The sequence below is a fragment of the Tiliqua scincoides genome, chromosome 2, assembly GCF_035046505.1.
Source record: "Tiliqua scincoides isolate rTilSci1 chromosome 2, rTilSci1.hap2, whole genome shotgun sequence".
NCBI classification, from domain to species: Eukaryota; Metazoa; Chordata; class Lepidosauria; order Squamata; family Scincidae; genus Tiliqua; species Tiliqua scincoides.
In genome coordinates this window covers 106,359,915-106,385,205 of record NC_089822.1, presented here as the reverse complement: position 1 = coordinate 106,385,205, position 25,291 = coordinate 106,359,915, and the positions used below count along the sequence as shown (strand labels likewise).

Genomic DNA, 25,291 nt, shown 5'->3' with positions numbered 1-25,291 from the left:
ATACACAGCCTCCAGGGAATTGCACCCATGGTAGTGTCCCACAGAACTGCAGTGCGCCTGCTGTGCAGCAGCCCAGACTTTATCATGGCAGATGTTGAGATTCACCACCTAAAGACGTGAATTAAATCGGGTTCTAATTTTTTTTTTAAATTCTAAATCTTCTTGGAAAGGACACTGAGGTACTGAAAATTCAATCCCACATTCAAATGTGGGTAGAAATCCATTAAAACCAACACTTGTCTAAATTTGAGGAACCCAAATCTTATCCCAAAGTTTATTCAATGAAAATGAACACTTGCACCACTCCAAATATTAAATTTGATGTAAAATCAGTAGAAGGACATTCATGGGCAAAAATGCATAGAGGAAATTGCTTCCTTTAAATTAAAAACTGTTGGTGTTGTACTTTTCTTCATTACAGTCTTTTGGTGAATGTAACTGGAAAATATCATATTTCTGACTTGTCTGGAAGACTAATAGTAGTACTCCACCCCCTCTTCTATGAGTAAGAAGCAGCTATTCACACTTCGTATCTCTTGACATGCAGCATAGCATCAATTCAAGCAACTCCCACCAGAGTAGGCTTTTGTCAAGATCAGACTGCTCTTTTTTCTGCTGGGGCTTGAAATGAGTTATCTGCAATAATAAAGCCAGAAAATCAAACTATTGTCCCATGCTCACGTGACTAGTAGCGAAAAGCTATATTGGGTATTGAGCTATAATTTTACATTCTCATTCAAGGGGAGATAATATTTAGCTGATGTGTGGCTGTTTGGTGTCAACATTTTCACCCTCATTTTTGCCTTTCCTCCTCCAACAATAAGCCTGATGATATGAATATATATATACATATATATGTATATGTACATACCCGTACTCCTGAGGTGAAATGTCCTGTTCCTGACGAGTCCTAAAGAGGATAATGCAGTGAAATAATCCAAACAGGGGGAGTCAATCCAAAAGAATAGTCCAGCAAGGAAAAATATATCCAATATTATTAGAAATCCATGGTGATGGGGAAATATTAAATGTTTTAAAACAATTAGAACCTTTAAACATCAGTCCCCATAGCAGCAAGTCCAACTCCAAAATTTGATTTTGCAAGGATAAGGCATAGTATAGAAACATTCTATTTTAAATGCATGTTCCAATGCCAGTGACTGTACTAAAAAGTAATGGAAACGGTGAAATCAAAAGTCAATGTAGAAGTTAAATTATGCTGAACTTTCAATAAGTAAACTGAAGTCCTCCTCCCTGTCCTGGAGACAGACGTCCATAGACATGGGGAAGAACATGAGACACACTCTCATGCATAGACTACATAGTTTTATCTCTGTCCCAAAAGCACAAGGCGAAAACTGTTTTTTGAAACCAAACATGCAATAAAGTTTTATGTTTCATTTCTAAGATGGCTGCTTTAAAATTTTTATAAGCTATGAATCAGGCCGCCGCGGATTATTCTTCATTTTGGATTGACTTCCCCGCCAATGGATTTTTAAGGTTAACTTTTGGGGCTGATATTTCATTAGGATACTTCAGGAACTGGAGGTGACACACCAGGAGTGCTGTGAAGATCTTAACTTTTCCTCCCTTTATTGTGATTTATTTTCTTATGCCCTTGTGCTCTTTTAGATATGGGGGAAGGGCAGGAAAGATATGTCTTTTTCTTGGTAAAAACATATTGATATGAAACAAAACACATGGTAATTGTTTAATTCTTCTTACAGCAACCTTTTCTATTGCCTTATTCACCCACCAAAAACTACACAATAGAAACAACAAACAAACATTAAAAGCAAGGGACTGTCACAGTTACAGGTCAAAAAGTCAATAATAAGTTTTCCAACACTTAAGCACAATGGGGCGCTTTACAAGCTGGGGATGGTTTCAGCGTTCTATTGTGCCTAGGTGCAAAAGGGTAGGTGGAAGAGTTTGCTGTTAGCTGTGAACTGTCCTCACTATTATGCTTTAAGGAGAACAGTTAACTGTCCTTAATGTAGTTTTCAGTGAGGGAATTGATTGAGTAAATAATCCGCGGATTATTTTTTAGTCTGCGGACTAAAATTTAGCACTCGGTCTAAAAACCGGCCCATCACAGTGGAATCTATGACAATCTAAAACAGTCTTGGCAAAGGAAAGGAAAAGTTAAGAGCACAAAAGAGAATGCAATTGGGCAGACTAACCTTTAGTATGCAGACTAAATACGGCCAGGTAAAATGCACAGGAAAGCCAAAAGTAGAAAATAAAGACTAACACAAAAACATGTGAACTCTGACAGAAGCTTTTACTGGAACTTTTAAATATTGCCTTACTTGCTCCCATACACATCATCATCACACACCTTTACTATTTCCAGTGGACTTGCTCTGTGTAGCTTTAACATTTTGATACAAGATACTATATGTATGAAGACACATATGTATATATCAAATAAAGCCTTTGTATGACAAATCTTGTAAAGAATAGTCACTTGCAGCTACTAAAAATACATTCTCAAACATTAATCAACTAATTAGGATCTGGGTTGCCAACTTTCTACTGTATGTCTGATCATAGTTTGGCAACACTTAGTACCCCAGTACAATTCATTCCTGGGGAAAAAATGATAATGAAAAATAGCAAAAGCATTAAGTCTCACAGTTTAGAGGTATGAACTACAACTTCCTGTAGCTAGTTCCCTTCCCCCAAAGCCCTTCCCTTCACTCCAAAGCTCAGGAAATTCAGCAGAAAATGGGTTTGATAGCCGTCTGAGATACTAACCCTCCCAGTCACCAACATTAAATGCAAGGCATAAAGGACATTCTTTCCATACATTTCTGCTCCCTGGGACTCTTTGAGGATATTCTAAATTTCATACTTTGGGACAGCAACTCTACTTGGACTCAAGCCAACAACTTGCAACAGCTACTCCATGAAGAGGGATAATCTTGTTCTCCCTGATTAAATTAGCAGAAGCAACAGAAACCATTCAACAGAAACAGTAAAGCAATTTAGATGCACGGAACATAATGGCCCTAAATCGACAGCAAAGAAGGAAAACAGGACAGGAGGAACAATTCTCAGGAGTCCTTAACAACCCAGAATGTAAAATGGACATCTGAAAGCAACAAATTGTTCACCAGAAGGAATGGTAAGAACAATGTCCTCTGGGAGTCTCAGAGAACAGAAATTCATAATAATTTACTCCTTCCAGGGATCCCCAGAACACATTCTAAATGCTTCATTCTTTGGGATGTACCAAAGCAGAACAAAACAAGGTGGACTATCAAAGGCTCAAGGTTAAATCAGTTGCTGCAGAACCTTGCTTCCCAAATACTATATATGCAAATAGATAGTTGGCAACCTTCAGTCTCGAAAGACTATGGTATCGCGCTCTGAAAAGTGGTTCTGGAACAGTGTCTAGTGTGGCTGAAAAGGCCGATTCGGGAGTGACAATCCCTTCTACACTGGGAGCAAGTGCAGTCTGTCCCTGGCCTGTCTCCCTGGCTATGGGCCTTCCTTCTTTGCCTCTTTGCCTCAGACTGTTGGCCAAGTGTCTCTTCAAACTGGGAAAGGCCATGTTGCACAGCCTGCCTCCAAGCGGGCCGCTCAGAGGCCAGGGTTTCCCACTTGTTGAGGTCCACTCCTAAGGCCTTCAGATCCCTCTTGCAGATGTCCTTGTATCGCAGCTGTGGTCTACCTGTAGGGCGCTTTCCTTGCACGAGTTCTCCATAGAGGAGATCCTTTGGGATCCGGCCATCATCCATTCTCACGACATGACCAAGCCAACGCAGGCGTCTCTGTTTCAGTAGTGCAAACATGCTAGGGATTCCAGCACGTTCCAGGACTGTGTTGTTTGGAATTTTGTCCTGCCAGGTGATGCCAAGAATACGTCGGAGGCAGCGCATGTGGAAAGCATTCAGTTTCCTCTCCTGTTGTGAGTGAAGAGTCCATGACTCGCTGCAGTACAGAAGTGTACTCAGGACGCAAGCTCTGTAGACCTGGATCTTGGTATGTTCTGTCAGCTTCTTGTTGGACCAGACTCTCTTTGTGAGTCTGGAAAACGTGGTAGCTGCTTTACCGATGCGTTTGTTTAGCTCGGTATCGAGAGAAAGAGTGTCGGAGATCGTTGAGCCAAGGTACACAAAGTCATACCAGTCACAGTCTATGCAAATAGATATCCATCTTGTAATACCTGCAAAATGTGTGTACCAAAGTCTCAGAATTTTGTCCCTGGCCTAAAAGAACTGCAGAGGATGATGCAATCCAGATACAAAGTAGGTCCCTGGCTACTGTGCTACCAGTGGGACCAGGAAACACTCTGGTGGTGGACATGAAACCAAGGGCAACATGCTTTATTGAAACCTATGGTATCATAAGAAGGTATTTTTCTGTGATTATATCCAGTTCGTACATGGAGATAAGTCACAGACAGATCTACCAAAACTAGAATGTCTGTTTATATTTGGTGGTGTGATAGATGGATTACAGTGTTTCGATCCTGGAATGCCTGTTGGGCAGAAACTTAATTCACCCAATTCAAGTTCAGAATCATTCTCACATCCCTGTGTTGTTGTTTTTTTGATAACTGTGTGTGTGTGCTTGTGTGTGTGTTTGTGTTTGTGTGTGTGTGTGTTTGTGTGTGTGTGTGTTTCTGTGTGTGTTTGTGTGCGCGTGTGTGTGTTTGTGTGCGCGTGTGCGCGCGTGTGTGCGTGTGTTTGTTTGTTTGTTTGTGTGTTTGTTTGTGTAAAATTGGCACAGACACTGAATCACCTTCAGCCTGATTGGGGTGCAATCAAGCCGCAGTGTCCTACTGGAAGGAAACACCTTAACTCAAACAAGCCTGGGGAAGTTCTAGCTGCACAGTCAGAAGTTTCAGATACTATTGTCCACCCAGGAATGCCTTTTTTCCTCCAATTTGAATTTAATTCTGAGGCAGACTGATCTGGATCTGAGACTGCATTCAAATGGACAGGTGTGCAAATAGACACAAGTGCATAGGAATGAGCAGTGTTGTAATAAAAGCCTTACAGACCACAGCTGATGCTTCAAAACTCAATTGCATCCTCCCTTGTTTGGTACAAGGATGTTTTGGTCTGCTGGTATGATGGCATTTGATATCAGGACTGCTGGTGAAGCATGTGCCACTGGAGTTTTCAGTTAGACCATGATGATTTGAGAAAGGTTGTACTGCCTGATTACCGAATGATTTACACTGGCCCACTCATTTCTCCATACTTTTTCAAACAACTTTAGCTGTAATAAAAGTGTGGATTCTATGGAAGACTTTGTTGTAAGGACAAAGGCATATGACAATGCAAGACAGGGAAACATCTCCTCTTAGGAAAAAGTATAGACGCTATCTCCAGGCTCAATGGGAAGAACTAGCCCAAACAATGAAAAAGAGGCCCTCCAGGAGAGCTGCAATTCCTGTGATACCTAGCACCTATTTGATGTTACTATATTCTTGTGACAGCATTTAAGCCTTAAACGTGAGATCTATGCCACTGTGAGCTCTACCCATTCCTGAGAGCCCTTGCCTGGGTAAGTTGGGAAAAAGGAAGGGAGGCAGCAGGAATGCCACTGGATAGGAACACATTTCCGCATAGGATCGAGCCAAAGAGATGTGTTTTAGCCCATTCATTATTTATTTCAATATGTATTTAAATATAAATATTTATTTAAATTACATGTTCTCCAGAATAAACTGCTTTACTCAAGCTCATTCTAATGTGGGCTAGGAGGTGTATGCCTACCACTAATGCACACCATGGTTTAAATGTGACCAGACAGGACAAGAAGACCCTTGCCTGAAACCTTGGAGAGTATCACTTCTCATTAGTACAGATAGCACTACTCTACATGGACCAATGGTCTAATTTAGTATAAGGCAGCTTCATATGTTCATAGCTTCATAAAACAGATTAAAAAACAAACTTAAAAGCTGCCCCAGCCCCTAATTAACAAGACAGCAGATTTTTAAATTACTTTCAATTGCATTTTTAAAATACCAATATTTATAGAAAACTGCATGTGGCAATCACTGTCTTAATAAAGGCTCTACCCGTCCTCAAGGAGGGATAAGCAGGAATACTTTTTCTAACATAATACCTGCTGCAAAACATGTGCATATAATCTTAAATCAAAGAAAGCATGCTTTTTCTTACCTGAAATTATGCAGATTTAATTTAATAGACTAAAACTACAACTATCTACTAAGATTCACCGCAGATACTCTCCTACAAGTCGATCCCACAGATAAGTCGAGGGCAGGTTTTGTGCCAACAATCATGGAATTCTCTATGACCCTCAGATAAGTTGGGGGTTAAACTTAGGGGGGTGTCTGACTATAGTTTTGTCTGGTTTTACTCAAGGCCAGATCCTAAAAAATAACCCACCATTAATTGTTACCTCAGATCAGATCAGATACTTTATTAACGGTCATCCGACCAGCTAGTCACAAATCAACACAACAAAATACACAAAATTAAAACCAACATCCCTTTACTCATATATAAAATCATAAAATCATCAGTTTATACTCTCAATTTTCTTTCTTATCAACTGTGCAGCATGGCAGAAACGGGCCACCCTGAGCGATATATCAGGATTTACATCAGATAGCAGAAAAGCAAGCTGCTCCTCCACCTGCATCCCCGTTACAGCGCCAAAAATCGGGGAAATAAATTTAAATTGCAAATCATCATAGTTTGGACATTGCAGAATAATGTGGGCAGTTGTCTCCACCACATTATTATGGCAGGGACACAGTCTTTCTGAGTAAGGACGCCTTGCATAATGTCCCAAAAGAACTGCTGACAGAAGTGCATTGCACCTGGCTTTAGTAAAAGCAATCCTGAATTTTGGAATAGTGATGTTATAAAAATATCTGGCAGGAGAAAGCATAAGAGCTTGATCCCCAAGAAAAACATATGTAGAAAGCCTGGCTCTCGCAGATCTCAATTCAAGATCCACCAACCTCTGACGCAAAATTTCTTTTGCGTCTCCCGGGCTCATCATCGTTAAAGACTCAGGGGAAAGATAGCAAAAATTAAAGTAGTCCAGGCACCTCTTTTCCCAGGAGCCTATAAAGGGATCCAAAAATATCAAATGAGTAAAATTACCCTGTCTCGAGAGAATCTTCAAGAAATAATGCAAGGCATTTAGCCTCATCGACATCTCTATACTTGGGATGCCGGATTCCAGCCTAACCACAGTATTCGGCACACATCGGGGGACATACATCAGTTGACGCAAAAATTTGGTCTGGATCACCTCTAAAGACCTGGTATTTAAATATGGGGCGATCTCAGAACCATAAAGCAATTGAGCCCTAGTTTTAGCATTATGCAGCCTTAGAGCTGCAGGGAGAAATTTGGCGCCTTTGGATGAATAAAAACGATAAATGGCACCAGATGCTGATTGACCGACATAGTTTTTATGGGCCAAATGGCCACCTTGATAGTGAAAAATCACCCCCAGGTATTTTATTAATTTAACCTGCTCGATGGGTTTCCCATTTAGGAGCCATCGATGGGCCTTATAGCGTCTGGCAAAAACCAAAACCTTTGTTTTATCAGAATTAATGATCAATTTCTCCTGTGAGCTAATCAGGGCTAAATGGCGAAGGGCCCTCCTCATGCTGACCTGTGTTCTTTATAATATAAGTACATCGTCAGCATATGCCAGAACAGGGATGTAACGATCAGCAAGCTTTGGAGGATGTAAGGCCAGATCATCAAAGGAGGTAATCAGTGAATTTATATAAAAATTAAATAAAAGGGGGGCAAGAACACAGCCCTGTCTGACCCCTTTATTAACTAAAATTGGTTTCGTTAAATGACCACTAGATGAACACCTAATCCTTATGCCAGAGTTGCTATATAAGCTGACCATAAGCAACAATAATCGACGATCAATAGATGAAGCTGCAAACTTATCCCATAGCCTTGATCTAGGGATTAGGTCAAAAGCAGCCTTGAAATCAACAAAGGCTGCAAAAAGTCTTGAGCCCCTAGTGGCCAGATGTTTCTCGACAAGGAATTGCAGCACCAAAGTCTGATCAAGGGGTGATCTTCCGGGGCAAAAGGCTGCCTGAATATCAGCTATAATGTCTTGAGATTCCATCCAGGCTAATAGCTTATCTCTTAGATGTAAAGCACAGAGTTTGCTAATAGCATTTAGGAGGCTAATAGGCCTGTAATTTGAGGGAATTTCATGACCTCCTTTCTTATAAATGGGAACTATAATCGCCCAAACCCCAATTTGAAGGCATATTAGCAGTTTCATCGATATATGAAAATAAAGCAGCCAAAGTTGGAGCCCACCAATCCTGGAGTTCTTTAAGCATATCACTCCTAATAAAATCTTCCCCTGGAGCTTTTCCACTTTTTACTCTCCTGATAAGAGAGACAACCTCCTCACTAGTTACAGGTTCCCAGGATGGAAGATCTTCAGATAATAATTTTGATCTTAAATCTGGACAGGGGGGTTCCTGTGATGCATAAATCCCCTGAAAGTGTTCCACCCATTCTGATGCTGTAATATGAATAGAGGCTCCTGAGGAAGACACTTTCAGTAGTGGATTAATAGTATGCCAGAAAAGAGAAGTATTTTTCTGAATGGCCGCACTAATTAAGTCTTCCCAATTTTTCTTTATGAAGATTTCCTTCTTAAGTTTGATGGTTTCCTTAAATTGCTTTTTTAAGTTTTTTAGATGCACATAATGAGCCTCCAATTGAGATTCTCTCGCCATAATCAGAGCAGCAGTAACCTGCTTCTTCAGGATCCTACATTCAAAATCATACCAATCATAAGATCTACGTCTCAGACTGATATTGTTGCGCGTGTAACTACTTAAAGAAGGTTTTAAGGCAGCAACAAAACCAGCCATGGGCAACAGAAGCAGACTTTACTTCTTCCAAAGTACTCTTTCCAACCTGAGAAGGAAGCAGCAGAGAGGTTGAAGAAAGAGGAGGTGCCACTGACTGATCTTTAAAGTCCATTAGACACTGTAGATCTGGATGAACGATCTTAGAAGCAGATCTTAGAAGAAACTCATTAGATAAGAGATAAGAAACTCATTAGAAAAAGAGAAAACACTGTGATAAATACATGAAGTCTGGGCTTTCATATACAGGAGATGAGGGCTTGTATTATTAATTACAAACATTTTGCTAATATGAAGGGTACAATTTATGGAAATGGGCTGCCAAGGGATATGCAAGTGAAAAAGGTTGGGAACTACTGCAGGAGAACCACGAATCAAATCCACCTTTAAGGTGTCTGGTGCGTTAAGCCAGAAGCTCTACGTACAACAGGCAACCCATAACACATAACTGGGAGTGTGCAATTCAATTCACAGCAAAGAGATACAGCTGCCTATATTTGCAACCCTTTTTACTCAGAAGTAGACCCACTGATTTCCTTGGGTGTTATTCTTAAGTAAGGGTGCATGAATTGTAGCCTGCTTTAGGTGGAAAGGAGGATTCCCATTCTGGTATTTCAAAAAACAGACCTGCTTTGCAAGTATTTGCAAAGCAGAACCAGGCTGCAGCAGAAGGAAGGAGAATAAAAGGTTAACTAATTGCTTCTAAGGAGCTGTGCCTGCCTGCTGCTTGAAAAGCTTGGCGCCTGCCTGCCTGTCGCTTGAGAAACAAAAATTTTCAGAGTTGAAAGGCTTTGCCCTCTGATTGACCAGGAGATAAGGTGAAGTGATAATTTGAGCTTGATTACTTGGTAAAAATTTCACGTACTATAGACGAGTATCTACGGTATTTAACCAGATGACAACCCACATCCAAACCAAATTAAGCTAAGTAGCAATGTGCTGTTCAGAATCCCAACAGAGGATAGTATTGGAGCACAGCACAGACACATCCTTCAGGAAGGAATGTTGGAAATGTTTTTTGGACAAATGTTTAGGAGAAGAGCTGCACATTCTGTATTCTATCCAAAATGTCATTTAAAAACAGGCTTGTGGATGGTGCAAAGATACCTGTACACATCATGATTTGTGTATTCACATTCTACATTCCCTTTTTGTGCACAAAACGGCTCAGTATGTCATCACATAAGCAGTGCACACTGAATCCACATATGTAAGGATACAAGTGTGCTCATATTATTTTCCTTATGCACAATGCACATGTGTACATAAACACAGCACAGCATCCTGGTTACAGGACTCCTTCATTCTCTTCCCATTTGTGCTTTTATTTAACCAGGATCCCAAAATGGGGCAGGCAGTTGGTTAATTAACCACTTGCCAAGATAACCAGGCCCAGAGCAGAAGTTCTTCACTTCAGGAAGGTTATCTAGCAAACACACTTGAAAACTATTAAATAGCAGCTTCAAGCAGGGCTGTTGCAGGCAACATTCGTGAGCAAGACCAACCTGTTAGTATGCTAGATGTCTGCCTGAGAATAGTCTACATTGGGATAGGAAACATTTTTATATTGAATGGCCCACCAAACTCGTATACCCACCAAACCATGCAAACTTTATTGCTTAACCCTGGGCGATCCCTTCCCATTTTTAACAATTGGAAGAACACCACTCACAACACATGCACAGATGGGTTGCACAGATGCAAGAGAGGATTTATACATTAGTAGTGCACAAGGAAACTTTGAAATAAAGTTTTAGTACTCATGGTTTCAAATCTTGTGAAACCACAATTAGTCGAGAAGGCTCAGAGTATGGCTTCTAGCAGCTAAGGTGAAATGTTATCTCACTGTAGTTTGGCTAGCTACTGTTGGTTTCATGTCCCAAAGCTTTATTTGTCTTATACTATAGCTCTTTTATTACAACAAACATTTGTAGCCCTCATGATTTGCCCCGCACATTTGCCTCATGACGCTTGCCCTGTTGTATTGTCTGTTATAATTTGTACTACAGTAATACTTCCCATAATGCTGCTTCCTTTTACACTGTTTGGCTACAGCACTATTTGTTCTGACTGAGACTGACAGCTATTGCAACCAATGGGAGCACTACAGGCTGGGTAGCTCAGGATGAATCTGTGCCAGTTTTCCACCTTATAGTTCTTCAGTGTCTCCTATAGAACTGTTCATACAGTGCTCAACTTTTCAGGGAGCATATCCTCTGTGCTACTGGAGGTACTGCTGGACATGACAATAATGGTAGGAAGACTCTCATTGCTTTGAAGATGACTAACAGCTCAGTACATTGATGTGAGCTTTCCTCTGTTGTGGTGACAAAAGTCCCAACGATTTTGAGGGAGCTGCAGTGAGTTTGCCATCCTCACATTAACATGTTGGTGGTCACTGTTCTGGAAGGTGTCAGGATTAAAGGAGACAACATCGAAAAGTTTGCTTGGTAGAGCCCACCATTGCAGGAAATGTAGGATTTGGTCCAATGTGATTAGCAAATTTTGTTGACAGTGTAACCGAGGCCTGAATGCCAAACAAGAACCATTCTTGTGGAAACCTTACATGAAAATGCACCAAGACAATTATTGCCATGCAACCTAAAAATAGCTAAATCTGATCTACAGGTTTGGATAGTGACAGATCTTTGGAAACCCAGGAGGAGAGTCATCATGCTATGATTCTTTGATTTTGGGAGACAGGCACAACAAAGAGTAGAATCCAGCAGGACTCTTATGAACTGGAAACACCGAGTCAATTCCAGGTGAGACTTCTTGTAGTTGACATAATATTCCTTGGACTTCTATCAGAGTGAGAATGAAATCCAAGTGTTTTATGAGTTGTTGCTTGAAATCTGCCACTATTAGCCAATCATCCCAGTGAAGGAAAACCATTACAGTATCTTTGTTACGTGAAAATCCCCTTTTGCCTTTTAGTTGTGATTTTCTCTCTATCTAGTTATGTTACTATGGACTAAAATATCATGCAGGCTAAACTTCTCACACAGGCCACATTTCCAAAACTCTGGTCACACATTATGGGAGGAAGTATGGCATCTTATTCATTGTATTGTTTTAACCCAATCATTGTTTAAGAACTGTATGCAAAAGTGACTCCTGACCCAATCACTGTTTAAGTATTGTATGCAAACTTGAACTGCCTTCTTGTGTTGCTGATTCTTTGTATTGTTTAAGTTTCCCCATCTAGGAAGCCAGCCATAGACCACATTTTCTCCCCTTCTCTCCCAATCTTTAGTTAGCAGCTGGGTTTGGCAGCAGGGAACCCTAAAATCATTCCCTACAACCTTTCCTTTTTCTAATTTTCTTGGATGCACCAAATACTCTTTACATGCAACCACCATGAAAGCTAGGTACACTAGATTCAAGTACTAGGACCAAGAAACATACAATTATCATTTTTCCATGTGCATTATGTTTACCTTTGTGCTTTTGTAATAAAACTATAATCTTTTATTAAAAGATATCTTTCTCTCATTCTCTTTAACAGGGAGAATTTCCAAAAGGGAATTTCTCTGCATTACAACGTCTTGTTATCTAGGCTACGATCCTAAGGTTCCAATAAGGGCAGTGTAATAAAACAGCCCTTTTGGTAACATCTTATGCCAGATCCCAACTGTCATCCCCAAGCAGCACAGAGCGGCTCCAAGTCACCCCATTTTCCTCAGATTTGTGCCACCTCCTGAGGTGGCACAGGTCTGAGGAGACCCACTGGGGCTGTGGTGGCTTACCCGGGGGTAAGGGGAAGAGTTTCCCCTTGCCTTTGGCTGAGCCAATTCTTGCACTACATGCAGCATTACAATCAGCCTTATGTCACTGTGTACTTTGCAACTCATTCCCAAGGACCTCAGGTGAAGAAAATGCTACTTTAGTTGCATTTAACGCTCTACCCCTTTTGTTTTAAAAGTGATTTCAGCAACACTGGAGTCAAATTGACCCTACCAAATAGCTTCTTTCCTAGCATGGAACATATGCCCGAGAAGACACAATTCAGTCTACACTGACCTATTACAGTAAGGGAGAAATATACTTTGCAAGCAACATAAGGAAAATGATACCACCATACAAAAGTTCCTTTGTTTACATGACTGAAGAAGCAAAAAAACATAAACAAAGCTCAATATAGCAGCAATATTTCCATTTTTGAATTGCATCTTTCCCCTGGGAAAAAACCAATTTAGATTCAAAATGCACTAAGTACAGTCTCCCTATTGATGTAGATGACACATATAGAGATGAATTGTGCTGGGTTTCACATATTTTTCTTCTTAGTTAAGAGCCAGAACATTTCAGTTTAGCATATAACATCCTTCAAGAAAGAAAAGACTCTGAACCCTTTATATTTACACAAGATCTCCGCCCCCCCAATGCATACACTACCAGGCACTATGGTTCTGATCATGAAGAACAAAATTTGACCCTACAAATCTCTGCAAGCACCTGAAGAGATGTATGGGCATTCTCCACCTGCAACCACTGTTTGTGTGCTATCCCTCTAACCATGCCAAAGTGCTGCAAATATATGATCTGCCTGAAGGGCTCCAGATATATTATATGCATACCGGGCAGTAAAAAAATCCAAATCCTAGATATGGACAAAAAACGCATATTTATAATTTATAGGGTCACTGATTAATGTAGTGTCTCACTTCTGTTTAATGTGTGAAAATTAATGTATGGGCCTCAGTGCTGTGTCTGTGTTCATATTTCTCAACAGCATTCCCCACTGTCTTTTTTCCAGACAGACTCACCTTAGTCCATGGATGTGCCTTAATCTGAGGAAATTTAAATTCAGTGTAGTTTGGATTCATTTCTCTAATTTGTTCTCTTGTTGGGGTTCCAAGGACCTAAAGAAAAGTAAAGAAACTATTCACACTTTGCTGCAAGACAGTTACTGCATCTATCTGTAACAAAGATATTAGGCGGTATTCTTAACAATAATGATAAAACATGAAGTACAGTTATGGCAAAACATAAAAAGCTGTATTCTATCAAGACAAACCATTAGTTTACCTAACCTAACCTTGTCTGTATTGACTGAAAACACCTCTCCAGACAGGAGTCTCTCCCAGCTCTACTTGGAGACACCAAGAAATAAGCCAGAGACCTTGTATATGAAAAGCATTTGCTCTGTTGTTGAACTACAGCTCCATCCTAAAAGGAACAGAACATTTGTAAGGAACCCATCCAGGGAGAATCCAAGCAGGGTTCCATATGCCCAGCAACACTTCTGACAGTACTTTTTGAGCAGCGGTTTTTTGTGCATGCTTTACAAAATGCATCTGCAATTGGAAGAGAACGTAAGAACTGATATTATAAAGTCTAAAATTGCAGTGATCTCTCAGACTCATTATGTTCAGACTTGAATCACTGGCTATACGTTTAGTCCAACACACACAACCCAGATGCAAGTAGAACTATGTACTATATAAGGAGCGTTATGCAGACCAACTCTGAAGCAGCAAGTCTTTTGTACAAAAAGATTTAAATGCTTCTATGAACATACCTAATTTTGCTACTGGCATAATACAGAGCTGAGTTCACACAGGAGAACACTCCACTTAAAGCAACTCTTTTTCTGCTTTTCAAAGTGTACTATTTACAATGTAAAGCACTGTTTCAAGCATGCATGCATGTTAGTTGATTACTCAACACCTGAAGGCTCACAGATGAATGTGTGAATGGTATCAATTGAAAGACACTTTCTTTGAGGTACTAGAAAGTTCTGCTTGCAGTGAGTCATTCTGACATACAATTACAGACTGTCACAATTTGATACTACAGCCTGTCATTATGTGGTAACTGTGTGTATTCAAAGTGGGTCATTGTTTCACAACTTCTCTGCCTTACCTTGATTCTAGTCATGAAATCACTTTGACAACTGAGCCCACCTGAATGCTGATAAAAGCTAAGGTATACGGCTTGGCTCCTTTTTCAAGCTATATCGTGGGGGTACATAGACATTTTAGAATGGAGTCAAAATCATTGCTGTAGAGGTAAATTTTAAAGTGGAGGAGCTAGTTATGACCCTCCCTATTGCCAAGTGCAACAGCCACAATAGGTTAAGAGGAGAGCAACAAGAATAAGTGAAGGGTCTGGAGCGAAGTCCTATGAGGAACAGTTAACAGCGTCGTAAGTTTAGACTGGAGAAGAGAAAACTAAAAGGAGATACAATAGCCATATGCATATATGCGAAGGGCTGTAACAAAGAAGAAGAAGGGGAGGTTGACTCTTAAGGGCAGAACTAGAACAGTTCTAGTTGAAACTACAGGGAAGCAGATTTAGGTTAGATATGAGAAACAACCCCCTAATGGTAGGAGCTGTCCAGCACTGGAACACTCTGCATCATATTGTAGTGAGCTCTCTCTCTCATGGAGGCTTTTAAAAGCAGAGGTTGGATGGTTACCTATCAGGCATGCTATAGCAGCTGACTGTACTGCAGAAGAGACTGGACTAGATGACACTTCAAGATGACCTTCAAGGTGTCTTCAAATGCTAACATTCTATGAGCAGCAACTTTAAATTCTTCATTAGTGTTTTCTTTTCCTGGCACTTATTTCTATTTTGAAACTTATATAGGTATAACTTAATTATCCACTGATATGTCAAAGATTTTCATGTGAGAAGGTTAAATTAAAGGAAAAAAGTAGTTTAACAATAGCCTCCTTAATGTGAGAGGGGGGCGGCCAGTTAACAATTCATCAATCATTCTCTCCCCAGGCACTTAGAACAGCTTCACTGAAAGACAAGCAACCCCTCTCTTACCCTGAGCATATGAAAGAAAGATAAGCACTTTGCATTCTTTCTCAGCACTACGCTTTGGGTGAAGGGAGGGGTCTGGGTGAAGGGAGGGGTCGCTGGATCAGAATGAAGCCTTTCTAAGCACTTGGAGAGAGACTGATTGATGGACTGTCTGCCTAAAGATTCTGTCTTACATCACAAAGGTCAGCAAGGTTGTTTTTAAATCGCCTAGCAAAGTGACATTGTTTTTTAAATGGATTTGCTTTAATGCGATTTTTGCCATCCAAGTTCTGGGAATGGAGTGACTTCTGGGAATGGAACCCTCCTGAATACTCAGACTCAACCTGTACTACATTTAAAGATGTAGCTCATCTTATCCCATACTATTGGAGTGGTCAGCAATATCTTAAAACAAATATGCACAAAGGGGAACATGGCATAAAGTATCTTACATGTTATTGAGATGCCCCATACAATGCTAGCCTAAGCATATTTACTCAGAAGCAAGTTCTGCTATGTTAAAAAATGATTGGAATATCAGATAGATTGCATAGCATTGTAGCCTTAGTGTAACATGAGCTACACAGTCTTTGAAGTAGCACTTGACAAATACAACAGTCTAAATCAGTGTTTCTCAAACTGTGGGTCAGAACCCACTAGGTGGGTCATGAGCCATTTTCAGGTGGGTCCCCATTCATTTCAATATTTTATTTTTAACAGACTTGAAGCTCCCATGGTAAGTGACTGCATTTGAGGAAATGTGACACATTTGTATTTTGAACAGGCTACTATATATATGCTTTGAACAACAAAAACAAATGGGACTTCCTCCTGGGTAAGTGTGGGAAGGTCTGCAGCCTAGGATTGTCGAAAATTTTCCTGCTTGATGATGTCACTTCCGGTCATGATATCACTTCCAGTGGGTCCTGACAGATTCCCATTCTAAAAAGTGGGTCCCGATGCTAAAAGTTTGAGAACCACTGGTCTAGATATTAACAAATGCCCATGGGTTAATTTCAGTTTGCTCCTACACAGCCTAGTCCTTCTTCTCAGCAAAGGTCCTTTGAAAAATGACCATCCAGAGGCAACACCTGATACCTCCTGCTGTTTATATCATATTTCTGCTGCAAGAAAACTCTGGTCATTCTATTCTCTCCCGCTCCCTTTGATTACACCCCTGATCAAAATACATTCGAGGCACTGAATCCCTGTAAAGACTCCACTCATGAATAGAGGGAGATTTCACTCTTGTCTGAAGCTAGTATTGAGCCACCTGTTAGATCAGGCAATTCATGAGCAATGAAGGACTACCTAAAGCTTTGTAATTGAGAACTACCTTCAGCCCAACTGATAAAAAGATTTTTGGCTGCATGAACAAGCAAGCATTCATATTCCAGAAGTTATACAGCTACAAAAGCCAACATGAAATGAAGAATAAATAATATGGATACACAGAATGATCTGACATAGGCTCAAAATTATTCCCATGTACCAACTGCTCAAACATTGCCACAATACATATATACATTAAAAAAAAAAAATCTGAATAGGATACACATATCAAAAAGATGTAAAAGGCCTGGCTATTCCAACACTAGGTAGAACACTAGGTAGAATGCAGAATTTTGCATGCATATCCCAAGATACCTCAATTGCTAGAAAAGGCTAAAAATGGAATGTGGAGTTTTAACAGTCAAATTGCAGGACCAAATGGACTTTGCTGCGGAATAAAGGACAGAACTCCAACATAGAGCAAGCAAAACTACAGATGGGACAGAATCTGGAACTGGGGGAATTTCCCGTCTTTTGCAATAGCCGAAGTAGTCTCAAAACCCACTCCCGCCCAAGACACTGGATTTTCCCCAACTGAAATTAAATTCTTATTTCCAATTCTGAGCAAGTTTTAGGTTACTGCATTTCCCTAAATATATTCTCTTCTACAAGTCTACCCCCCACTCTTTCCCTTACTTTTGTTTTACATTCACCTAGGGGAGTAGCCTTCTTCGACTATTGCAGCATAAATAGCAAAGTATCTTTGAAACATCTTAACCCATTTTTGAATGGCCCAGAGGTGCACATATTTGGTCCCTGCTGTGTATATTCAATGTTGGACAGAAATGGCTTAAAAACAAACCAATCTATTTCAGGACAAGCTTTCATGAACTACAGTATTGTATAAAAGTTTATGCTAAAATAAGTTGACTAGTCTCTAAGGTGCTACAAGACGCCTTTTCTGTTTGATAATGTAAGACAAGGAATGTTTCAATCACCATTTCAAACTTTGTACATCCAAAACAACTACTCTCTCCTTCCAAATACTCTATATTTCATACACTCTCCTTATTCATTGACAGTGTTGCCAACTAATCTACTGATTAAACCTTACAGGTAGTCCCCGACTTAATGATGTCCTACTTACAGGCATCCCAAATTACAGACAGCCACATCTGTATTATTTCTGCAGGATCAGTAGGCCCAATCTTGTACTTTTGCACAGCTGTAAACCATCCAGCCTTGTGCTTTTACGCCTGTGCGATAGCATTGTTCTGATTTACACTGGACAAATGTGCATAATAGATCCTGTATGGAAGTCAGGGACTACCTATAGTTTTACCTTTTTGCTATTCTTTCCTTTATTCTCAAGGAGCTCCTTTGTTTATGTAGCCCTTGTAAATCAAACTAAAAGTCCTGCACTTCTGTGTTTGAAGAAACCACAGATGGAGCAAGGTAATGAGGAAGGTGATCCACTTTCTGCTCATTTTTAGCAGGCTGAAAGCAGATCAGCATGGGTTGTACCTACAGCAGGGTTAGAGGGAGGCAGTGGCAGCAGTAGACGTAGCAGACACACCTTAATCAACTGCCCACCTCTGCAATCTGCCACTGATGCAACCTGCATTACCTCACCTAATGGATGGGCTGCCCCTGCCCATAGTTCCAAGTCACCCAGCAGACTGAGCAACTCAACAACTACAAAACTCTTGTACATTTTTTATATGAAATGTTCACCCCTAAAGGGGGCAGTGTAACAGCTCCAATTCAGTAGTATGCTACAATTGGACTGAGTGCAGGTTGATCATAAGAAGATGCCCAAACAGGTTCTCTCTTTTGGACCTCGTGACAAGGCTGCAATGATGTATAATGGGATGGACCGAGTTGTTTTATTGGAGAATTCCAGGAGCAGGCCATCTCAGCTTCCTGTTACGGAAGAAACTCCTTTGTTCAAATAACTTTCCAAAGAGCATAGTGGAGTTTTTCTTGCCAGTCAGTATGACAGCATAATGATCTTTATCACTTAGTGGGCCAAACACCAAGAGAAAGTATTTATAAGTTTGTTACCCTTGGTAACATGAATAGCCAGGGGTGTCAAACTTGTTTCATACCGAGGGCCAAACAGCATTCATTATGCCTGCCGAGGGCCAGAAGTGATGTCATTAGGCAGGAAGTGTTGTCATTAAAAAGTTCATAACCAAAAATAAGCACTTTTTTCACTTAGGAACTCATTAGCTGCAAATGACAGAAGAGAAAATGCACAAATCTTGATCATATTTCAAGATATGAGAGCCCTTGCTACCCACAAAATTTTCACGTGGGTTGCCCTTGCAGCAGTAAAACACCTCAGCACTGCTCAGCAGCTGAGAGCCTGAGAGCCAGATAAAAAGCTTCTCTGGGCCGCATCCAGCCCCTGGGCCTTATGTTTGATGCCTCTGGAATAGCCTGTTATCTGCCAGGAATGACATTCTACTAATGTGTGTAGAGAGAGAGAGAGAGAGAGAGAGAGAGAGAGAGAGAGACCATGTGTTCAATGTTCAACACATGCAAGGCTCTCCCTATTTCTGAGACCAGTGCAGAAAAGAAAGCAGGCAAAGTCAAGCCTTGTGTCAAAAATGGAGACTACTTCAGATAGAAAAGGAAAGTCTGGTCTTGGCACAATATTTTCTACATGAAAAGTGTGGAAATGGAGAATCAGAGTGCAAAATTCACTGGCCCGCCTTGCTGATGTTTTAGCCATTAGGACCACCATTTAAAACATGAAAAGCTGCAGGTCCGAACTAACCATGAGTTCAAAGGGCTTGCCCATAAATTGTGTAAACCAGCAAACTTCAACATGGAATTGCTTATAAATGGATAAAGGTTAGCCAGACATCTGAAGAATCTTTCTCCTCAGAGAATGTAAAAAGATTTATACGTTGTCTGTTACCAGATGAAATGCTCATATAGCAGTAGAGTGAATTCTCAGGAAGAGTTAGAGTCTGTCAGGCTTAAGGTTAAATCCATAATTAAGAATCTCCTGCATGCTACTATTTTAAAAATTTTCCTCAAGCATTAAGTACAGAACCATTTCCAATTGGCCATATATATTTTTTCTTGAAAGATGCAAGATATCATTTAGTTCTCTTACCAAATTTATTAATACCCATACTATTAGTTTTAAAACTGTTTCATTTAATTTAAAAGATTAAAACTGTTCCAGAACCACCTTTCAGAGCGCGATACCATAGTCTTTCGAGACTGAAGGTTGCCAACTAACAGTTTTAAAGTCTCAAGGTCTTAGTATAGAATTCAATTTTTATTCCAACACAGGTGCTTCAACTGAAGTGAAATGTGGATGCATTCACCCGTTCACTTTTGGGGTGTGTGTGAATCAAATCTCATGGGCCAGTTAGGCTTGGCTATGCCATAAAGTTTACACAACTCCCTCCATTAGGAGTGTTCCACGTCACACAGCCATCCTAAACTATGCTACACTAAATAAATGTTCTTCCCCAAATGGGTGCCACTGAACCAGTGTCCCCAGTCATGATCAGAGATTATACTTGAAGTATGTCATTATACCAAAGAGGAACAGTGGCTTGTACCCTATCTGACATTTCCAACTTGACAACAAATACAGAGTCACATGTTAAAAGATTTATAGTTTCTTTCTTTTAAGAGAAGCCTGGTAGAAATTCTGAATGTTGACTCCATCTCTCTCCAAAATGTCATACTCAGTAATTAATTTCCATCTTGCCCTTTCATTATAGATCTCACCTCTAACTTCAGAATCTCAGAATTGAGCATGAAAATACTGAACTTAGTGGAATAAACCGCTGGGAACACTTTGAACGGTGAGGACTGAACAGAGCTAATCACATTCAGTTCAAAGAGTGGGCCAATGCTCCCTGTGGGACTGTCACCTCTTCAGCCCTTTAGGCTGTATCGATGTGCTCCCTGAGGGTGTGAAGGCCGACACCCAGTTTGGCCTGTTTGTAGGATACAAACATGGCCTCAGACTTTTGGGTTCAATATCAAGTGTGTGTCTTTGACTTCACAAGATCTTCTCTTGCCATCAGCTTCAATATCACTGCTGCTGATTTTGAGTTGAACCAATAGTAAGTACTGGTACAGCAAGTTCTCTCCCTTGGGACACTAAAGGGGAGATAACCACACTTTTTGTTGACTCATTATACCTGGTCAAGATTAAAAGAAGTTCAATATCATATTTACCTTTGACTAAAAAGGAGGAATTTAGGTAAACATAAGTTAACAAAATTACAGTTATCATGTTTATGCTTCAAATGATGTCCAAATAATAACAATTTCATACCTTGATTATTTCCACCAACTGATCCACACCACTGTCACCTGGGAAAATTGGTTGTCCTAGTAATAGTTCTGCCAATACACAGCCTGCTGACCAAACATCTGAAGAACATGGGGGAAAAGAAATCAATGGGAGCATTAAGTATTGTAGACATCCACCTGCATTTACTTCCACAGAACTCAGGTCAGGGGCCAAATGAAATAAGATTTTTAAACTGGTAAATAGCAGCAGAATAGTCAAGCAGAATAATTACTTTAAGAAAATTACAGAGCTATTCCATACTCCTATGCTATAGTTTCTCTGCAGTGATTTACACCAACATACAGTGAACCTCAGTTTCATGGAACTAAATTTAATAGAATTTGGAAACAATGGACATTTCTGCTTCATTAAAAGTAATCACATACAGTCAGTTCTCTTTATATGAGAATTCGCTATCTGCAAATTCACTTATCCACGAGGGGCAGAATTGCTACCTTCTCTCATTACTGGCGCCTCTGTTCTTGTTATCTGCTAGCCTTCCAGAGGTTGCAGGAACCTTCGGAACAGCACCTGTGACCAGCATGGATCCCTTTAAAATGGCCAGTGGAAGTGTCTGCTGATCATTTTAAAGGGGTCTTCGTCGGTTGCGAGAGCCATTTGGAAGGTCTCTGTAGCCTCTGGAAGGTCTCTACAGCTTTCACAGATCTTTTGGCACTTACTGCTGCACTCTGCTGCTTCCTGAGGGTCTCTGCTGGATTCTTCTGATGGCAAGGAAGGTATCCCTCCCCCCAGGGTACCCCTTGTATCTAACCTCATTGATCCCTTCGGGTAATGGTTTGTTATCTGCAAATTTGCTATCCACTAGGGTTTCCAGGAACCCAACCCTGGTGGATAATGAGAACTAACTGTACTTTTTCAACACACATGTATCCACTAACTTCAATGCATTTGGACTTAATAGACTTTTGGCATTAGCAGACATCTCTCTACCCCCCCATGTTAGTCCATTAAATCAAGGATTCACTGTACAATGTACATACAAATGGCAACTTGTATGAAATTATGAACAAATGTAACAGTATAATGGATAAAGTTTCCAACTGAAAAGAGACAAAATTTTGTGGTTGCATGTCAAACCTGTACAAGTCCAAGGGTTAACAATGAATCTGAGGGTCATTAACACATTTTTCCGGATTCCAGAATTTAGTGTAATTCATAGTCAGCAAGAGAAGAGTTCTGTAACAATCACTAATGATTCAGATCAAAGTTTCTTTGCAACAGAAAAGCCCATATGGACTCCAAAGTTCCTTCCAAATATAATGTACAGACGAATACGTACATGCTTTTAACAATGATAGTAAATAGGACTTACTCCTGGGTAAGTGTAGGTAGGATTGCAGCCTAGGATTGTTAAAAAATTCCCTGCTCGATGATTTCACTTCCGGTCATGTCATCACTTCTGGTGGGTCCCGACAAGATTCTTTTTCTAAAAAGTGGGTTCCGATGCTAAATGTGTGAGAACCACTGAGTTAGGAGGTAGCGTATTCTTGCCACAACTGTAAGTCCTTTTCTTATTCTCAGTATAGGATCCAAATATCTTTGACGGATCTCGGTGTACAAGTGACAATAAAGAATGGAATGGACAATGGTCTCAACACAACCCAGCCCACAAGGGCATCACCTTTCAGAATTAGCTTATCAAATTTCCCAAAAAGGACGGCTGACGGGAGCAAATTAAATCTAGCAAGGGAGAAAGCCCTCCTTTTTTGATAAGTCTACAGCGAGTAAAGATATGAGGCTACTTGACCATACAATATAGGACTCTCCAGACTTAACGGGGAACATGCTCTGTCTGCCATCCTATAAAGATCCTGACTATAAGATGACAGGATCCTGAGGGAAGATTACCAGGAGGAATATCATCTGCCAAGAGCACATACTGGATTTGGTCTTTTGCACAGTATCAAAGGGGTTGCTCTGTGGATTGGGAAGCCAGAAGTTGTTCTCTGGTCAAAGACAAATCAATTTCTGACTAAGGTTGAAATTCAGACTGCTCTGGAATGCTGTAGAGGTGGGGTATCCATTAAGATGGTTCTCTCAAGTTTATGGAGTCAGATCAGCAATGAGCAACATGAGACACACTTTGTTTACTGTTGCCCGTGTGCAAGGAAGGAAAATTTCTTACAGTGAATTCCTGTTCTCTGTAGGCAGGGAGTTTTACTTTTCTATGCCCTCTTCAGGGGGAGGGGCTACCGTCCAGTGATATAGACTTGAGTCGATCGACTCACTCCCAAACTGAACTCAGGTCATGTCTGACTCAACTTGGGAGTGATGAGGAAGTGACTGGAATTGAGATTTTTGTTATTTACGCATCCGCATTGTCAAGTTTTGTCTGGGGTTTATCACTGCTTCTGAGTGGCACTGCAAGGCCTCCTGGGGTGATCCTGGCTGGGTGATGCTGAAAGGCATCTGCAATGGGCTATCAACCAGAGGCATGACTGCAGAGGCAGTGGGAGGGAGGGACAAGGGGGCAGGACAGAGGGAGGGGGTTGTAATAGGTGGTTTTTGGTGCACTTTCATATTGGTGCTTTCCTTGGCAGGAAGGGCAACACGCGTTTCTCCGGCCTCTGTTCTTGCCTTGGTGTGTTCCGGTGCATTTTGAGGGAGGAACAGTTCCTCAAATACATCACTGGTGGTGGGTGGGGAGTCAATACACTGCTAAACCATTTGCATCACCTATCCAAAGTTTGCTGCTTTAAGCACCTGTGCAGTACAAAGTGCTAGACAGCTGGGAGATGGGTTCCCAGACTGGACTTCAAAGTACCTAGCAAGAACTTGAGACTTGATTTGAGAGCTGAAAGTACAGACTTGACTCAAGACTTAAAGACTGAAAGAGTAAAGGACTTAAATACGTCACTGCTATCCTCTCTTCCAGACTGTCAGACACTGTCTGCTTCTCCACAAGAGTAGTGAACGCAGAAGCCTGTGGACTCCAGGAGACATGAGCAACAAGTGGAGTACCCTTCAGAAAGCACAGAGAACCAGAATTCACAGTAAGAAATTTTCCTTTCTCCTGTGCCTTCTAGAAAGCACCCCCAGAAGATTCAAGGTGTACCAGAGTAGTGGTTTCGCTAGGTGGGGTCTCGCAGCGCAATCTCTTATGAAACTACCCCTGTAACACTCTTGTGGTCAAAAGCTGTTGAATGACAACTTATCCACCTTGCGGTGATGAATGAATGTGTAACCAGAAGGCCACCTGAAAAATCATCATGAAAGATCAACCCCAAGCCGCTGCTGAAGTAGCCACCTCTCTGCTGGAGTGCACAGTAATGCCCTCTGATGAGAATTTCTCCAGTGACTTGTAGGATAACACATATGAGTCGTATAGCAAGCGTGAAAATGGATAACTTCTTCCTTAAATGCTTATGGTGAAAGAAAACAAGTTGGGCTTCTGCCCAATGCAATGCTACTGTGCTACAAATTTAATTGTATTTTTTGTGTGAAGGGGTGGGGGTTGCATATAGGAACCATTTGAGGGTGTACAGGGGGTAATTTGTACCTAGTCTCAGGATCCAGGATCAAAAAGGTGGCCCAGGAGCCAAAGGAGGGCTCCTACAAATTTCCTGGGATCTTGTATTTTCCAGTCTTATCTGGACTTACTGCCTGCTGGGATGCTAGGTGCACAGTGGCTGCTGCAAACCATATGTGCCAGGCCAAGGAATGCATACATGACACTCCTGAACACTGTCAAATCTGGGAGGAAACTGGTCTTCTACAGTGGCTCTTTGGCTTGTGGATCTGCTTACCATGAAGGAGAGTATCAAGGACATAGCTGTGGAACTACAGCTGCACGGGACGCTTTCCATTCTAGTGCGAGTCTAAATATTATGATCTGATTTTCTGCAATGACTTTATATTTAAAAATTTTTAGAGACTAAGGAATGTGTTTAGTTTTCTATATTACTGTATCTAACTGCTGACACTGTGAGCAGGTAGACCTGGGTTCCACATTGGGAAGTACAGTAGATCAGGGCTCCAAAGGTTTTTTTTCTACTGCTGCAACCTCCCCCTGCCTTGTTTTGCCCCCTTCCCAACCCTGT

At 40.9% G+C, this 25,291-nt stretch overlaps 1 protein-coding gene across 3 annotated transcripts in view; it reads right to left on the bottom strand.

Annotated features, from left to right (window-relative positions):
• Window positions 1–25,291, bottom strand: part of GSK3B (glycogen synthase kinase 3 beta) — a 131,258-nt gene that overhangs the window by 31,172 nt on the left and 74,795 nt on the right. For 2 of the 3 annotated variants that reach the window (XM_066614637.1, XM_066614638.1), the window contains exons 7-9: window positions 21,213–21,310; window positions 13,639–13,734; window positions 872–910 (exon numbers count right to left, since the gene is read on the bottom strand). In XM_066614637.1, coding sequence (XP_066470734.1) covers window positions 872–910; window positions 13,639–13,734; window positions 21,213–21,310 — 233 coding nt within the window. The remainder of the gene's footprint in view (window positions 1–871; window positions 911–13,638; window positions 13,735–21,212; window positions 21,311–25,291) is intronic. The other variant, XM_066614640.1, reaches the window with a different exon arrangement.